Genomic DNA, 17600 nt, shown 5'->3' with positions numbered 1-17600 from the left:
TTCTAGTGTTGTGGATCAGACACCGTGCATTTCATTAGGGGCGTAGAGTTTCAGAGGACCAGTCTGTGGTCATCAGGGCAGAAAGCAGGGTGGCAGGAAGGGAGACGATATGGGGTGGGTGACTTCCAGTCTGAGTGTGGACTGGGGAGACCCTGTGTGGTTGGGGTGACCTGCAGAAGAAGTTGCTCTACCAGTTTGATCTGTGCAAACACCGGATACATTTCACTGGGTCAATATTTTGCTTCCCGCCCCAGGGTCGCATTGTGTACATCTGTCCCCAGGAATGTCCTGTGGTTCTAAATTATGACATTCGAGGACTTCCCACTGACCAAGTTGCCTCCTAGCTTTTTTTCACCCTACAGCTTCTGCCCATGCCAACACTTGCTCTAAAATTTCAACTAGCTGCACCCTCCACTTAGAAGTTCCCGCTAAGGCTCCTAAGCACAGAGGGACCAGGAGAGCAAGTTGGCTTCTGCTCAATCTAGTGACCATTGAGTCTTCAACCCTAGTCTCTTGTCCTTTCTATGTGTGCCCGTGTAGCTCAGGATGGTCTTGAACTCACTACGCAGCCAAGGGTGGCCTCCTGTTTCCGCCTCCCAAATTCAAGGAATGCAGGTTTTGCGCTTTCTAATTACATGTCAGTTCTCTGGCCCCTACCAGTGGACTCAAAATACATTCTAAGCCAGCACCCTGTTCACCCCCTGTAACTGACTCCTTCCCAATGCCAGCTTGAGGAGCTCTGACAGCACACACTGGTGAAACATCACCTGGAAATAGATAATGAGGGAAAAGCTGAGCTTGGCAGTTCCCATCGGTAATCTTAGCACTTGAGAAGCTAAATCAGAGACTCGTAGGTTCAAGGCTAGCCTAGGCTATAGAAGACCCCTCACAAATTAAAAAAAAAATAAAACCACATTAAAACGCAATTTAAAAAAAAGAAAATAGGAGCTAGAGAGATGCTTCAGTGGTTAGTGCATGAACGGCTCTTGCAGAGACCCTGAGGTTGACTCCCACCACTTACGTTGATGGCTGACTCGCAGTTGCCTGTAACTCTAGCTGGGGTGGGGAGTGGAGGGAATTGGACACCTTCTTCTAGCCTCCACAGGCATCTGTACACATGTGATAGCTGAAACACCGACAAATGAAATTTTATTTTGTATATATGTATACTGAAGTAGAAATTTCCGGTTGTGTCATGTGATGCAGACTCGTGATGTTTCACTGAAGCAGACCCATCAGAGGAGATGTGATGTTTAGAGAGTAAAAGTAGAATCCAGCAGACAGTGATGGAGCACTTGCATAGATAGCCATGCCAAAGCTTCATTGTTCTCACGTCTTTGCAGATCCTTGATTCATTGAGATCGGCACAGCCGAGAATGTCTCCTGGCATTCCAGCTGTTTCTGGTCACTCCTGTTGACTGGTATCTATTTGGCAGAGGCCTGGCTGTTTCTGCTAGGTCATTCTGCTATCATGTTTGATGATATTTTTGAACTGGACTGCTGGTATTCTGACAATGAAGATTAGAATCGTCCCCAAAGAACTACTAGACAGGTCTACATCCCCATTGTCCTATTACCAACTTTTCTCTCCTACATTCGGATGGTGGGATAGAAAGGGGGATCAAAATGTAAGATGATGTCTTTATGCAGAAAGGCAGGTACAAGATAAAATGAGGCCTGTCTTTGGATGAGAAGGAAGGATGGGTGGGAACAAAGTTTTAGAAAGAGAGGGAGGTGTGAGAGCAAGGGGAGCTGGAAGCAACGTGGAGGCAGACGTAGATGTTTCTCTCTGCACGTCTCTGCATAGATACAGGTTGTTATGAATATTTTATAGGGGATGGGTGTGTACAGAAGGATTTGTGCTGTCTAGATGATGGGAAAATTATATCAGTTGGGTCAGAGTTTATTGTGTGGTATTTTCCTTCATGTGGCAACTTAATTGAATTCAAGAGAAGATGCAGTGGTGGGGACACACCAAGCCAACCAAGAAATTGGGATTCATGGGCCTGGTTTGGTAACAACCTACCAAGGGAAATGTGAAAGAGGCTGCTGCTGAGATGTGTGTGTGTGTGTGTGTGTGTGTTTGTGTGTGTGTGTCTGTGTGTGTATGTGTGTGTGTGTCTATATGTGTCTATGTGTGTGTATGTGTGTGTCTGTGTGTGTATATGTGTGTGTATGTGTGTGTATGTGTGTGTGTGTGTGTGTGGTTCCATATGGCTCCCTGGTGCTGGAACTAATGCCAGGGAGCTGCATGGTGAGGTGCCACGCTGGAACAGCTCGCAGACTGCCTGGGTCAGAGAGTTCTTGGGGGCCAGCGTGGAGCCGCTGAGATAAATTGTTAGTTCCATATGGCCCGACAGAGCTGGAACCAGCATGGGAGTGACCACCCAGGTCAGAGAGAGGCGGGGGAGCAGCACAAAGCAGTAACACGCAGAAAACAGTCAGGTACCCTTTTTATTTTTTACTGCACCATCGAAGCATTTGAGAACCCTTAAAGTAGGTTTTTGAAAACTCTAAGCCTGCAGTCTATGTGTATGTGAGTGCAGGTACCCGTAGAGGCCACAAGGGGGAGCACTAGATTCCCTGGAACTGGCGGACAGATGTTTGTGAGCCACCTACCAACATGGGTGTTGAGAACGCAACTCAGTACTCTAACCACGAACACATTGAGCCATGAGCAATCTCTACAGCCATAGAACACTTTAAAGAGTAACAAAATATAAAACAGGTGAGCATATGTTCTTCTCAAGATTGATGCTTTTGCTCCTCACAATTAGCAAGGCAAGAACATAAGGTGCCTAATTGTGTGTGTGTGTGTGTTAGGGTTTTTGATTTGTTTCACATTTGTTGTTGTTGTTTGAGACAGGGTTTCACTGTACAGCCCTGGCTATCCTAGAACTTGCTCTGTAGACCAGGCTAGCCTTGAACTCAGATCCACGTGCCTCTGCCTCCTAATTGTTGGGATTAAGCGCATGCACCTTTCATCTTCCACCATAGCCCCAACTGGCTTGGAACTCACTATGTAGCCTAGGCTCTCCTGGAACTTGTGGCTTTCCTCCCTGCCTCAAGCTCCTAAATGCTGATATTGTAGGTGTGAGACTCTGTACCTGGCTGTTTATTTATTGTGCCCAGCTATTTATTCATTTATTCATTCATTTATTTATTTATATAAGTACCTGATTTTTTTTTAAAGATTTATTTATTTTATTTATACAAGTACACTGTATTTGTCTTCAGACACACCAGAAGAGGGCATCTGATCCCATTACAGATGGTTGTGAGCCACCATGTGGTTGCTGAGAATTGAACTCAGGACCTCTGGAGAGCAGTCAGTGCTCTTAGCCACTGCACATGAGGTCAAACACACTAAGACATATAAATAGGCACTTTGGTACAGTCAATGCTCTAAACCACTGAGTCATCTCTCCAGCCCCAGCTATTTATTTATTTGTTTTGATTGACACATGCCTCTTTTGTTCTTCTAACTGTTCCTCAGTTACTTTGTTTCTGCTCCTAAGTACAAATCTTTGAGCCTCTGACTCATCACTGGTTGAATGTGCTGTGTGTTGAACATTGATCATAATTGAGTTCTACAAATGAGGGGGCCAAGACTCAGGGAGAGGCTGAGCAGTGAGGTGTGGGGTTTTAGCACCACCTAGGGAAAGGGTGGAATCCAGTTGTGGAAGGATGGGAAGAAGGCCAACTTTCTCCCACTCAACCTTTATCTTCTGCCCAATAAAGTTCATAGTCCAGAAATTCCCTGCAAGTGGCAACTGCTCTTAACTGACCCTGAAGATAAACACTGCCTCACCAGAACCTCTCTCACCTCACACCATGCCCCAAGCTCATGCTCTTTAACTCTTTCTTTGCCAGTGGCCTGACCTTTCCAGCTTACTTAAAAAAACAGTTTACTTTAGGGCTGGAAATATACCCTCAGCTACTAGAGGCTATAACTTACTACCAAACATCAAGATTTTATTTTACTTCTATTTATGTGTCTATGTGTCAGGGGACCATATATGATGGAAACACACTTGGGGAGCCAGAAGAGGGTATCAGGTCCCCGGCATCTGGAGTTACAGGCAGTGTGAGCCACCTGTCATATGCTGAGAACCAAGCCAAGCCTATCCTCTGGAAGAACAAGAAGCACTCCACCTTTGGAGGAGGGAATTGCTTCCTAAAGAGATCCTGGAAAGGTCAGAGCTTGACTTCTCCCCAAATACCTGGGAAGCCATACTACACCTCGACCAGAACCACACCTCTCTCCACGCCTATTCTTTGCTTCTTCTTGGAGGTTTTATAGTTCTTTCTGCTCCCATCAGCCAAAAAGTTAAGTAGTGCTTGTAACCTCAGAACTTCAGGAGACCTGACACCTCTGACGTCTGTAGGTGCACACATGTGCACACACACACACACACCTGAAGAAGAGAGAAAAGATATGGGGAAGGAATGCTGGGATCAAAGGTATGTGCCACCACCAGCCAGCTTAAAAATATCTTAAACACCATAATCCCCTATCGGCCACGTGAATTATGATATATAAAAGATTTATGGGGGCTGGAGTGATGACTCAGTGGTTAAGAGTCCCAACTGCTCTTCCAGAGGTCCTGAGTTCAATTCCCAGCACCCATATGGCAGCTCACAACTGTCTGTAACTCTGGTTCCAGGGATGCATGCAGGCAAAATACCCATGCATAAAATAAATCTGAAAGAAAAAAAGGAAGGAAGGAAGAGGATATTATGCAGAGATGGGAGCCCTGGTTTTGAAGTCAAACAGCCTTGAATCCTGATTCCCATTTATTCATTTACTTAGACTGTCTGCGCTTAAGTGTCTTTCTTTGGAAAATGAACTCATAAGACCCCACTGCTCCTGAGGGTTACCGAGAGGACAGAGTGAAAGATAGTACTGACAAAGGGCCTGGTACAGGGGAAGATTCACAGTGGCCATCTTAGGACCCTCGTGGAATAGCAGTATAGACAGAGGTGGTGATGCCCCATTGGCTCTGTAAGGCTCAGAGACATGCCATGCATTTTTCTCTCCTATTCAGTCTGAGTCTGCTCTTAAAAAAAAAAAAAAAAAAAAAAAAACAAGGTATTTATTTAACATATGTGACTACACTGTAGCTGTCTTCAGACACACCAAAAAAGGGCATCAGATTTCACTACAGATGGTTGTGAGCCATCACATGGTTTCTGGGAATTGAACTCAGAACCTGTAGAAGATGCCGGGAATCCAGATTCCGGTCCTCATGCTTTTATGGGAAGCACTGTACCCACCAAGCTGTCTCCCTGGCTCTCTTGATATTGTTTTCTTTTAAGATTATTTATTTTATTTATGAGTATACAGTCACTGTCTTCAGACACACCAGAAGAGGGCATCAGATCCATTATAGATAATTGTGATGCTGGGAATTGAACTCAGGACCTGTAGAAGAACAGTCAGTGCTGTTAACCTCTGAGCCATCTCTCCAGTTTCTTGTTTTGTTTTAAGAAAAGAAACCACCCAATAGTTAAGTGTTTTCCTAGCATGCATAAGACTTTGGGTTCACCCTGCACTTCACAAACAAAGCCAGAAAGCATTTTAGCTTCAGTTTTGTGGACTGAGAGGCCTAACATTGAGGTGTTGGTGTCCACTGGGTTCTTCATGACATATCATTTCATTTGGAAGAAGAAAGGACAAATGAATATAAAAGCCTCCAGAGTAGCAGAGGGCATTTCTGTCCTCCTTTCTCCCCATCCCACCTCCTGAGCTGAGAGTCCCAGAGACAGAGCCTTCTCAATCTCTCCTTGGCTTTAGACCCCACCTTGTGTTAATATTCCTCCCAACTTTAGTCTGAGGTCAGGGAAGATGCCGGACAGTGGACAGTGCAGTCTATGTTACCGAATGCTGGAGGTTTGCTTGTTGCCTCTTGGAAGGAGGAGATAAACTCAAGCCTCAGACTCTGTCTAACTCTAAAGGCCTCAGGTGGGAGTCTGCGGTTTAACTCAATTATGCTCCATTCTGGCCACCCAGGCATGGAGTGACACACTCACGTGGAATGTAGCTTATACACAAGTTTCATACAAATTGAATTGCAGCTGGCTGGATAATATCACAATTTAATCTATTTAACTCTATAATGTGGCTTTCTTTTTTTCATTTTGAAACCAATAACGTTTCCAGGTTTCAATCGTGGCCTCCAAACCTAAGACTATGAAGTCTTAGAGTAGACCAATGTTGCCATTGCTAAAGCATCCACTCACCGATTCATGCAAGCATCCATCCATCCGGAGGGTCTGTGGTAGAAAAGGTAAGCACGGTATGAGACTGCCCTCTAGAGGTTGCTCTGGGAAGGTACAGGTGGGGAAGTTGAGATCCTCCTCTATCGGTTACTTTCATTTTTTTTTAAGATTTATTTTATTTATTTATATTTATTTATATATTTTCTGTCTTCAGACACACTAGAAGAGGGCATTAGATCCCATTACAGATGGTTGCGAGTCACCATGTGGTTGCTGGGAATTGAACTCAGGACCTCTGGAAAAAACAGTTAGTGTTCTCAACCACTGAGCCAGCTCTCCAGCCCAAGATTTATTTATTTTATGTAAGTACACTGTCGATGTCTTCATACACACAGAAAAGGGCATCAGATTTCATTACAGATGGTTGTTAGCCATCATGTGGTTGCTGGGACTTGAACTCAGGACCTATGGAAGAGAAGTTGGTGCTCTTAACCACTGCACTAAGATATATAAATAGGTGTTTTGGTGCAGTTCATTGCAATGACTACGTGGGTTGCATTTGTGCACCAGACCCGCTGGGAGCACCAGAGAAAGACCAAATGTCTCAAGTAACAGATGCATGCATTTCAGGGGTACTAGCGCTCAGTCTGGGCCTCAAAGGGTGTCCGGGACATTTCCAGGTTTCTCTGTAGAGAAAAGCTATTCTGAGTGAGAGGAACACCTCTACAGAATGGCAGACCCACCTATCAGGGGAGGGAGGGCCCCATGATGAGGAAACCCACCCAACAAACGTGTCCTGGGCTCAAGGATGAAGCCAGAGTACTGGTTACAAAGCTGCAGGATCTTAATCCTTGGAGTGAGGGCACTGATTCGTTCATTCGGTTGGTATTTGCTGAGTGAGCACCTCGTCTCTGCCAGGAGCTATTTTAAGAACAGTGCGTCCAACAGGCAACAATCCTACCCTTGAGCAGTTTAAAACGTAAGCGTGCTCAAGAGGACGAATGTTTGTCATGCTAGAAGCCGGCCAGGAGTTCAAAAGGAGCAAAAGAGGGTAGGCAACCGAAATGTCTGGACTAGACAGGGAAGAACCTGTCTGGGAAGGGCTCTTCCCTGGGCTGGAAAGTTCAGGGTTGAGAACAGAGGGTGTCAGCCCTACCCTGTCACAGGTAGGCACCGAGGAATGCTGGGAGAACCTTGAGACCCAGGTCCACATTGATCTGTTGTCCTGGGTTTGAAACAGAGCAATTACCGTGCCTACGGCTCTTTGCTGTATGCTGAATAGAGTTAATTAAAAACAAAACAAAAGAAAAACGGAGAGAGTCTCAGTGGTTGAGAGCTCTGGCTGCTCTTCCAGAGGACCCTGTTCAACTCCCAGTACCCACCTGACAGCGCTAACTACTGTCACTCAAGTTCCAGGAAACCCACCTGCTCTTCCATGGCCTCCTCAGACACCAGTTGTTGGCATTAGGATAGCCCCCTCCCCCAGCAATGGCTCCACCCACAGGTGACAGGAACCTAGCACATCAATTGCCATGGAAACAGCCAAAGCATTCCCAGAAGACATCAGTTCTAAATCCCATCTCCACCTGGGAGCAAGTGACGTCACTACCCCTACAAAAGGCCGAAACCCTTCCTTCTCTTTCTCTTTCCTCTTCCTCTCTTCGCCCGGCCTTGACCCCTGCCCTATCCCGTTCTATTAAACCTCTCCACGTGGAACCGTGTTTGGTGTGGTCTGTCTGGGCCTAGGCGAGAAATCTAATTTACAACATTGGTGGCCCGTACGGGGAGCCAGATTTTCTCGCGACCAGTCCTTGCCGGCCACTCCAGCACACCCCGGCCCACCCCATCGGGCTCGGCATAGCGGCAGCTGCATGGCGGGCACTGTGGTTGCCTATTCCTCTTAACCGAGGCCACTGCCTCGAGTTCCCATACTGCCTCTTGTTCTGCTGACTGCCGCAGTGACCGTCTCCCGCCGCTGCTGCCGCCGCCGCTGCCGCCACTGCCGCCGCCGCCGCCGCCGCCGCCGCCGCCGCCGCCGCCGCCGCCACGTGCAACCCGTCTGCCGCCACAGCTGATCTACCAACAGCTGCCCGACTCACAGACTTCCAGCACGTGAGTTGTCGCCATTACTAAAGCTCTAGACACTTGCTGGCCACTGCTCTGCCACGTGTGCCAATAGCTCCTGCCACGCGGGCTGCTGAGATAGATCAGCCACACGCCACACGGTTTCACTTTTCCTGATACCAGATCGTGGCTAAGGCTCCCGCACAAACATCGGCAAATTGGTAGGGATTGTCACTCCAGTTGGTGGAGAGAATCCCCGATTTCCCAAAAAGGCCTGGCCAGCTTTTTCGGGCAAAGAGGGTTACTTCTCTATAGCCACAGTTTTGAGACAGACATTGACCATTGAGAAGCTCGTCGGGAGTGCCCTTCACTCTTTTTCCCTTCCCCCAGGGCTCTAGCAGCCGGTTCACTCAGCCGAAGTCCAGGCCTGGCGAGGGCACTCTCTGCCAGATCCAGGATCTGGCGAAGCCACCAGGAGTCCGAGTGACGACTCGCGACCCCTGCGCATAGGCGAAACTTTTCTACCGAGTTTCATCCACTGGGACGCTGGATTGGATGGCTCCGTAGCCCCCTCCCTGTACCTTCCCAATGGGCAACTCAATGTCTCAAAACGTGTCACCAGGCTCCCCACTGGGATGTCTCCTGGAAAATTCCAAATCTCTAAAACTAACACCTCAGCTAAAGACATCAAAATTGATACACCTCTGCAACAATGTTTGGACTCAATATCCACTAGATAATAACTCAAAATGGCCGAAAAATGGCACCCTAGACTCGTTAATTTTACGAGACCTCCACTCATACTGCCAACGATCTGGTAAATGGAAAGAGGTTCCCTATGTACAGGCATTTACCTACCTCCGTTCTAATCCTTCTCTGTGTTCTTCCTGTAATCCCACTCACCTCCTTTTAGCAATGAAGAAAACACCAGATGACACTACAGCTCTTGACCCAGCCAATGAGCCACCCCCACTTCGCCGCAAAACCCAGACTACTGTTTTCACTCCTCCACAGCCGGTGCCAGCTAGAGGCCACTCTGCCTTGGCACCTAGTTTTACTCCTCCCATTACTCGTTCCAAGGCCATGGCCAAACTTCCACCTGACTCTTCGTCACCAGAGACGCCAGGCCCAGCATCAGTCCTTCCACTAAGGGAGGTGGCTGGCGTCGACGGGCTAGTCCGTGTCCATGTTCCTTTCTCGCTAAATGAGCTCTCCCAAATAGAAAGCAGGCTGGGTTCCTATACCTCTAACCCATCTGCTTTTATTAAAGAATTCCAATACATTACCCAATCTTACAGTCTGACATTCCATGATGTACATATGATTCTTACTAATAATTTACTTCCTGAGGAACGCTGGCGAGTTTGGGAGCAGGCAAAAACGCATGCAGACGAAATCCATCAAACAGATACAACATACCCAATTGGATCTGAGGCAGTACCTGACCAAGATCCCCGATGGGATTACAATTCCACGAGTGGTATCTTGGCCAGAGACAGGTTCATAACCTGCCTCCTGGCCGGTCTCCGCAGAGCAGCCTTAAAACCGGTAAATTTTGAAAAGCTACAAGAGGTTTTCCAAGACAGACAAGAAAACCCATCCCAATTCCTAGAGCGCCTCACAAAGGCCCTGTTACAGTACACTAACTTAGATCCTGAAAACCCAGAAGGTAAACAACTGTTAATGACATATTTTTTTTCCCAGAGCTACCCCGACATAAGAGACAAGCTTAAACGGCTGGAGAGGGGGCCCCTAACTCCACAGGCAGAAAGAAGTCTTGGCGCTGGCCTTTAAAGTGTACCATGGGAGAGATGAAAAGGCTCGCAAACAAAAGTACCATATGCTGGCACAGGCTGTCCGACCAGCCACTGCTACAAACTCCCGGCCTCCGAGGGCAAAGGGACCACCGGCTCCCTGCTATAAGTGTGGTCAGAAAGGTCACTGGGCAAAAGCCTGCCCTAGCCCCCGCAAACCAAAGGGGCCATGTCCTAGATGCCATCGAGAGGGACACTGGGCTGTAGACTGCCCTTATGTCGCGCAAGACAGGGGGGCATCACACCCAAATAACTCTCCAGCCGATCTCCTAGGCTTGGCTATGGACGATTGAGGAAGCCTGGGCTCCCTTGACCCGACCACTACCATTACAAACAGGGAGCCACGGGTAGCTATCATGGTATGTGGGCGGCCCATCTCCTTCCTCTTGGACACTGGGGCCACTTACTCGGTCCTGACGGAGTTTTGGGGACCCACTTCTCCCTCCCGTTTTCCTATTGTCGGGGTAGGAGGACAACCCTATCTCCCTCACCAAACCCCACCACTTAATTGTACCTTCAGGGGCATACCTCTCACCCATTCCTTTTTGGTAGTGCCTACATGTCCTGTCCCCTTATTGGGAAGAGACCTTCTAGTAAAGTTGGGAGCTTCCATTTCCTTTGCTCCCCCCACTCGCCTAAACCCAAGCTCGCCAGCAACCCCTCTGCTTCTCCTCCTAGCCAGCCAACCTACTGACACAAACATGCTGCTTCCTTTACCAGCTTCTCAGGTAGACCCCCAAGTCTGGGACGTCCAGAACCCCTCTGTTGCTAAACATCATTCTCCTGTTGTCGTCCAATTACTGGACCCTACCAGGTACATAACCCAAGCTCAGTACCCTCTCTCCCTCCAGAGCCTTAGGGGACTTAAACCTATCATTTCTGACCTCTTAAGGAAAAAACTTCTTCGCCCTACCTCTTCTCCTTTTAACACCCCTATACTAGCAGTTAAAAAGCCCAACGGAACCTATCGTCTGGTTCAAGACCTCAGGCGCATCAACTCTGCAGTGGTTCCCCTTCATCCTGTTGTGGCTAATCCTTATACTCTTCTTTCCACTATCCCCTCAGGGACCTCCCATTTCTTAGTCCTAGATCTCAAAGATGTGTTCTTCTCCATCCCTCTAGACACACAGTCACAGGACATATTTGCCTTTACCTGGACAGATCCAGACACCCATTTCTCTACCCAGCTTACCTGGACTGTTCTACCTCAGGGGTTCCGAGACAGCCCACACTTGTTTGGCCAGGCTCTGGCTTCTGATTTGTCATCTCTGCCTCCTCTCAGATCTAAGGTCATACTTTATGTAGATGACCTTCTTCTCTGTAGTCCTTCCTCAGAGATCAGCCAGGATGACACCTCCACTCTCCTAAACTTTCTTTCCAGTCGAGGCTACAGGGTCTCACCTTCCAAAGTCCAACTGTCCACTTCTCAGGTCACCTATCTGGGACTAACAATTACCCCAACCCACAAAGCTATTACCTTAGATAGAAAAAACCTAATTCAGTCCCTAACTGTTCCTTCTACAAAGGAAGAAATTTTATCATTCCTAGGGATAGCTAGCTTTCTACGCTCCTGGGTTCCTTCCTTTTCCCTCCTCTCTCGCCCCCTATATGAAGCAGCATCAGGTTCCATCCATGAACCTCCCCTCAAGCCTGTTACCAGGCCCTTTCGAAGGCTCCAACAGGCCCTCCTTAAGGCTCCGGCCTTACATCTCCCTGACCTGACTCGCCCCTTTTCCCTCTATGTAACTGAAAAGGAGGGATTTGCCCTTGGAGTCCTAGGTCACCAACTGGGGCCATCTTTTGCACCCGTAGCATATTTGTCAAAAAGACTAGATCTAACCGTCCAGGGATGGGCACCCTGTATTCGCACCTTAGCAGCTGCTGAACTCCTCATTAGAGAGTCAAAAAAGCTAACCTTTGGTTCGCCCATAACTGTTTTCTCTTCTCATAACCTGTCGCAGCTCCTGACTTACAAAGGCCTACAGACCCTGCCCCCTTCCAGGGTTCTTTCTCTCCAGGTAGCACTAATCGAAGACTCTCCTCTTAACATTTCCAGCCTTCTTCCTCCGCCAGATACTAACTATCTATCACTGCTTCTTGCAAAATCTGCCAGGCGTCAGACCCTAGCTCAAAATATCGTAGTACTCCTTTTCCTACCCATCAAGCCCGAGGTTCTCTTCCTGGAACTGACTGGCAACTTGATTTTACCCACATGCCCACTGTCAAACGAGTCAGATACCTCCTGGTCTTGGTAGATACTTTCTCAGGGTGGGTAGAGGCATTTCCCACAACCAACAAGAGGGCTCAGACAGTCTCTGATCTCCTCCTCCGAGAGATAATTCCCCGATTTGGTGTCCCAGCTTCCTTGCAATCAGACAATGGTCCTGAGTTTACCTCTCAAATCTCTCAAAACCTGTCTAAGGCTCTAGACATCCCCTGGCATTTTCATATCCCCTACCACCCTCAATCTTCAGGGAAGGTAGAGAGAACTAACCGCTCTTTAAAAACCACCCTTGTCAAGCTGTCACAGGAACTTCACCTTGATTGGGTAAAACTCCTACCTCTGGCTCTTTTCAGACTACGAGCTCTTCCCAAGCGACCTCTTCAGGTCTCACCATTTGAACTCATGTATGGGCGTCCGGTCCTAACTCCTGGCCTCTCACCTAAATGCTCTCCCCTCCCAGACCATCTACTCACCCCGTTACTTTGCCACCTTCGCTCTCTCTTGTGGAACTTCGCTGACCACCATCTACCCCGACCACACACTGAACCTTGCCCACTGCCTGTAAACACTGGAGACCAAGTTCTTCTATCTCCTCCAGACAATCGGCCCTCATCACTCTCCCCTAAATGGCAGGGCCCTTTTAAAGTGATTCTCGCGACACCTACAGCAGCCAAACTGGAGGGACTCCCTCACTGGGTCCACCTGTCCCATCTCAAACCTTTTATTCCCCCACCTAAACATTCTTCATACACATCGACCCTAACAGGACCGTGCTCTGTCAAGCTCCAGAGGACGTCGAGACAATCCACGTTACCCTCGCTTCCAGAAAATGAGACCCCAACACCACTGGATTAGACATGGGCTTCTTATCTTCCCTTTACTGTTTGTCTTTATCCAGGGAAGCCCATATATCTGGAGATTTGAGGTTCAAGAGACTTCTGCAGATAACAAACAGTCCTTCCAAATAGGTTCAGGAAACTGCTCTATGGCTGGATGTCAAGAACCGATTCAAATCGCTGTCGTCCCTGTGTCGGTCATCCCATCCAAGTACTATGATCTCTTTACCTGCTTTCTCTTTGACCAGACAGCAGATGTTTGTAAGAAATGGCCAGATAAATATGGGGGTTGCCCATATTGGTCTTGCCAGATACACATGCTAGGATCACGGCCCCACCACTTCTTCTACCAACAGCACAAGAAGCTCTTTTTCTACATAGAAGATCCATGGGATCCCAGGTGGGAGACTGGAGTTGTCGGTAAGCTCTACCGTAAAAACCAACCAGGATCCCCAGTTTCAAGAAGTGTCTGAAACTCTGCTCACCATCCAAAAACAGATAGATTCCCTGGCAGCTGTGGTTCTTCAAAACCGACAGGGGCTGGACCTTCTAACAGCTAAAGAAGGTGGCCTTTGTCTGTTCCTCCAAGAAGAATGCTGCTTCTATGTCAACCAATCCGGGATAGTGAGAGATAAGATCCAAGAGCTACAATCTGACATATAAAATTCCAGGGAACGTGAGACCTCCAGTTTCTGGACCTTCGAAAACCCTATATGGAAGTGGATACTCCCCTTCGTAACCCCTCTTCTAGTCATCTTTCTAGCATTACTATTTGCTCCCTGCCTTATCAATCTTGTCTCTACATTCCTTCAACGACAGATACAAAAAATTTCTAACCAAACCATTAATCAGTTCCTGTTGCAGGACTACAAGCCATTGCCTATAGAAAATCCTGATGTTAATGATTACCAAGTGGAACCCGATGGCGAAAACCAGCTACACCCCTACGACGCCCCAAGACAGCAGGAAGCAGTTTAAGAGACCCGACGCCCCTATTCCCTTTTCACCATCGGCTTCCCTACCCTCCCCTTTTCTCTCTTTTTATATAAGAAAAAAGGGAGGAATGTTGGCATTAGGATAGCCCCCTCCCCCAGCAATGGCTCCACCCACAGGTGACAGGAACCTAGCACATCAATTGCCATGGAAACAGCCAAAGCATTCCCAGAAGACATCAGTTCTAAATCCCATCTCCACCTGGGAGCAAGTGACGTCACTACCCCTACAAAAGGCCGAAACCCTTCCTTCTCTTTCTCTTTCCTCTTCCTCTCTTCGCCCGGCCTTGACCCCTGCCCTATCCCGTTCTATTAAACCTCTCCACGTGGAACCGTGTTTGGTGTGGTCTGTCTGGGCCTAGGCGAGAAATCTAATTTACAACACCAGTCATGCATGTAATACATAGACATTTATACAGGCAAAACTACCCATACACGTAATGTAATAAAAATTCTACATAAAGTCTGTTGACATGGTATAGGCCTTTAATCCCAGAATTTAGGAGGCAAAAGCAGGTGGATCTCTGAATTCAAAGCCAGTCTGGTCTACAGAGCAAGTTCCAAGACAGCCAGGGTTACTCAGAGAAACCTTATCTCAAAAAGAAGTTATACATAAAAATAAGTACACACACACACTCAAGAGCATTTTAGTTGCATGTCTGTATACCACACATGTGTCTGATTCCTTTGGAGGCCAGAAGAGGGCATCAGATACCCTGCAATTGGAATTAAAGACCTAGTGACCCACAGTGTGGGTGCTGGATCCTCTGGAAGAGCAGTCAGTGCTCTTAACCATGAAGCCATCTGTCCAACCCCTCTCTCAGGAGGCCATGAAAGAGTATTGGGTCGCCTGGGACTTGAGTGACAGTAGTTAGAGCTGTCAGTGAAGACCAGCAAAGAGTTTCAAGGAGAACCAAAGCAAGCGCACCGTCCACTGTGTTGGATTATATCTATACCCTTTGTGAACATCACGTGTCCTTCCAAGTATCCACTCCAGCAAAACATCACATGTCCTTTCACCAGGCAGCTTCCAGAAAAAAAAAAAAAATACCATGTATGTGTTCTCAGCAAGACATCCCTCAGAGTTTGCAGAAAGACTTCGAATTGAAAGACCCCCGAATTAGGGAAGCCCCTCACCCAAGTACCGGGAGAACTCGAACCCAAGAATTCACAGAGAGCCTATCTTGCTGCAATCAGGTAAGAGGTTTATTTAGGCCAGAGCTCTGGGGACAACACGTATTTCATGCAGGAGATAGAGGAGTCGACACCGAACTCAAATGGGGAGAAGTATTTATAGGGAAAGTCACATAAGCAGTTAGCAACAGGCGCACAGCAACTTCATTGGTTCATTCAAATTGGCACAGTCTGTCTATTTTGGACTCAATTCAACTCTAGGTCACTCTATTTTGGGGCACACTGACCTTCGTACTTGTTTTTCTCAGGACTGCAGAGCCAGACCTTATCGAGACCAGGTGGTCTGCGGTTTTTGTTCTCAGCCTTGAGACATGCTTGTCCTCAAAGCAGGGATAGTGGGACCAACTTAAAATTTTAACTCTTTCATGACAGACACAACTGAGTCTCCAAGGAAATCAGAAATTCCCACTTTACCCCTCTTCTTTTTTAGATAAGGTCTCCAGCCCGAACTGAAGTAGCCCTGGATAACCTTGAACTTCTGATCCTTCTGCTTCTACAGATCCACCAAACTCCAGGTGTGGTGTGTCACCACACACAGTGCCCGAGGTGCTGAGAATTGAATCCAGGGTTTCATGCAAACTAGGTAGCATTCTACCAACTAAACTACATCCCTGGCCAAAACTAGCTTACCTTTTACAATAAGTAAATAAAAGCATTGTAAGGAGATTAGGGATAATAGAGATTGGGTGACTGCCATATTAAATAGGAACAAGCTTTCAAGCAAGACCTAAAGAAAAACACCTTGAGCGCTGTGGCTGTAAAGTGGCAGTCCTCAAGTTGTGGGTCTCGATTCCTTTGGGGTTCAAATGACCCGTTCATGGGAGGTCACATATCAGATGTCCTGCGTGTCCGACACTTACATTGCAATTTGTAACAGGAGCAAAATTAGAATTATGAAGTAGCAATGAGAAGTCCTGGGTGGGGTCACATAACGTGAGATACTGTGTCAAGGGGTTGTAGCATTAGGATGGTTGAGAACCACTGTTATCAAGGGTAAGGGACCAAGAGCCAGAGCAAAGAGTCCAGTGGAAAGAAGTGTTAGTAGACAATGGGATGGGGTGAGAAATTTCACACTTGGGCTGGAGAGATGGCTCAGTGGTTAAGAGCACTGACTACTCTTCCAGAGGTCCTGAGTTCAATTCCCAGCAACCACATGGTGGCTCACAACCATCTGTAATGGGATCAGATGCCCTCTTCTGGTGCATCTGAAGACAGCGACACTTATATACATAAAATAAATAAATCTTTTAAAAGGAATTTTTATATTTTTTTGTTTGGTTGGTTGATTTTTTTTTTCCTTCCCAGTTCCAAAGTCTTTATTATTTTAGAAAAGATGATCCATCCGGGCAGTGGGATGTGTCCAGGAACCCCATCAGTAGTGCCGAAAAGGACAATGGTTTCTCCACGTCTACTTGTCACCCAGTCGTGGGCACAAGACTTATAGTCAACCAGTTCTTCCGGCTTAAACCATAGACCGATCTCTTTCTCAGCATTCTTCACTGAATCGCTGCCATGAATGATGTTCCTGCCAACTTGAATGCAGAAATCCCCGCGAATGGTGCCTGGTTTCAAATCAGCTGGATTCGTCTCCCCCAGCATCACCCGGCCAGTTTTCACCACACTGAGCCCCTCCCAGACCATGGCCACCACAGGTCCTGAGTTCATGTACTTCACCAGCCCCGGGAAGAAAAGGTCAATGTAATGCTGCTTCAGGTGTTCTTCAGAAGCCCGAAGGAACTTCATGGCCACCAGGTGGAACCCCTTCTGCTCGAATCGCTTGATGATCTCGCCCACTAGGCGGCGCTGCACGCCATCCGGCTTGATGGCAATGAAGGTACGCTCGAGGTTGGCCATGGTCCGAAAGCCAGTGGGTCTGCTGGTGTCCGCGATGAGCGATGGGAGCAAAGAGACAGTTGGTTGGTTTTTTAACACAGGGTTTCTCTGCGTAATCCTGGGTAATCCTGGCTGTCTTAGAATTCACGCTGTAGACCAGATTGGCCTTGGACTCCAAGATCCTCCTGCCTCTCCTTCCAGAGTACTGGGATAAAAGTCGAGCACCACCACCACACAAGAACTTTGATTTTTACCCTAATGATGACTTTAATAATGGTATTTAAGAATAGACTGAAGCCAGGTGCAGTCGCACACACTTACTGTTTTCCTTGGGAGGTATCCACAGAAAGATCAGGAGTTCAAAGTCAGCCTCATCTACATAGCTAGTTCAAGGTTTCATCTGAGTGGCCAGACAGCTCTG

The 17600-nt window shown here is 47.5% G+C and overlaps 1 protein-coding gene across 1 annotated transcript; it reads right to left on the bottom strand.

Moving 5' to 3' along the window:
• Positions 1–7382: 7382 nt before the first annotated feature.
• LOC308425209 (nucleoside diphosphate kinase B-like) lies at positions 7383–17200 on the bottom strand (the record flags this gene model as incomplete). Its single annotated transcript, XM_080922431.1, has 2 exons — positions 7383–7447; positions 16759–17200. The coding sequence occupies 2 exons, from the start codon at positions 17198–17200 to the stop codon at positions 7383–7385; spliced, it is 507 nt and encodes a 168-aa protein (XP_080778557.1).
• Positions 17201–17600: the final 400 nt, after the last annotated feature.

The sequence above is a fragment of the Micromys minutus genome (genome assembly GCF_963924665.1).
Source record: "Micromys minutus genome assembly, chromosome: 10".
NCBI classification, from domain to species: Eukaryota; Metazoa; Chordata; class Mammalia; order Rodentia; family Muridae; genus Micromys; species Micromys minutus.
This window is presented reverse-complemented; position numbering and strand designations above follow the sequence as displayed.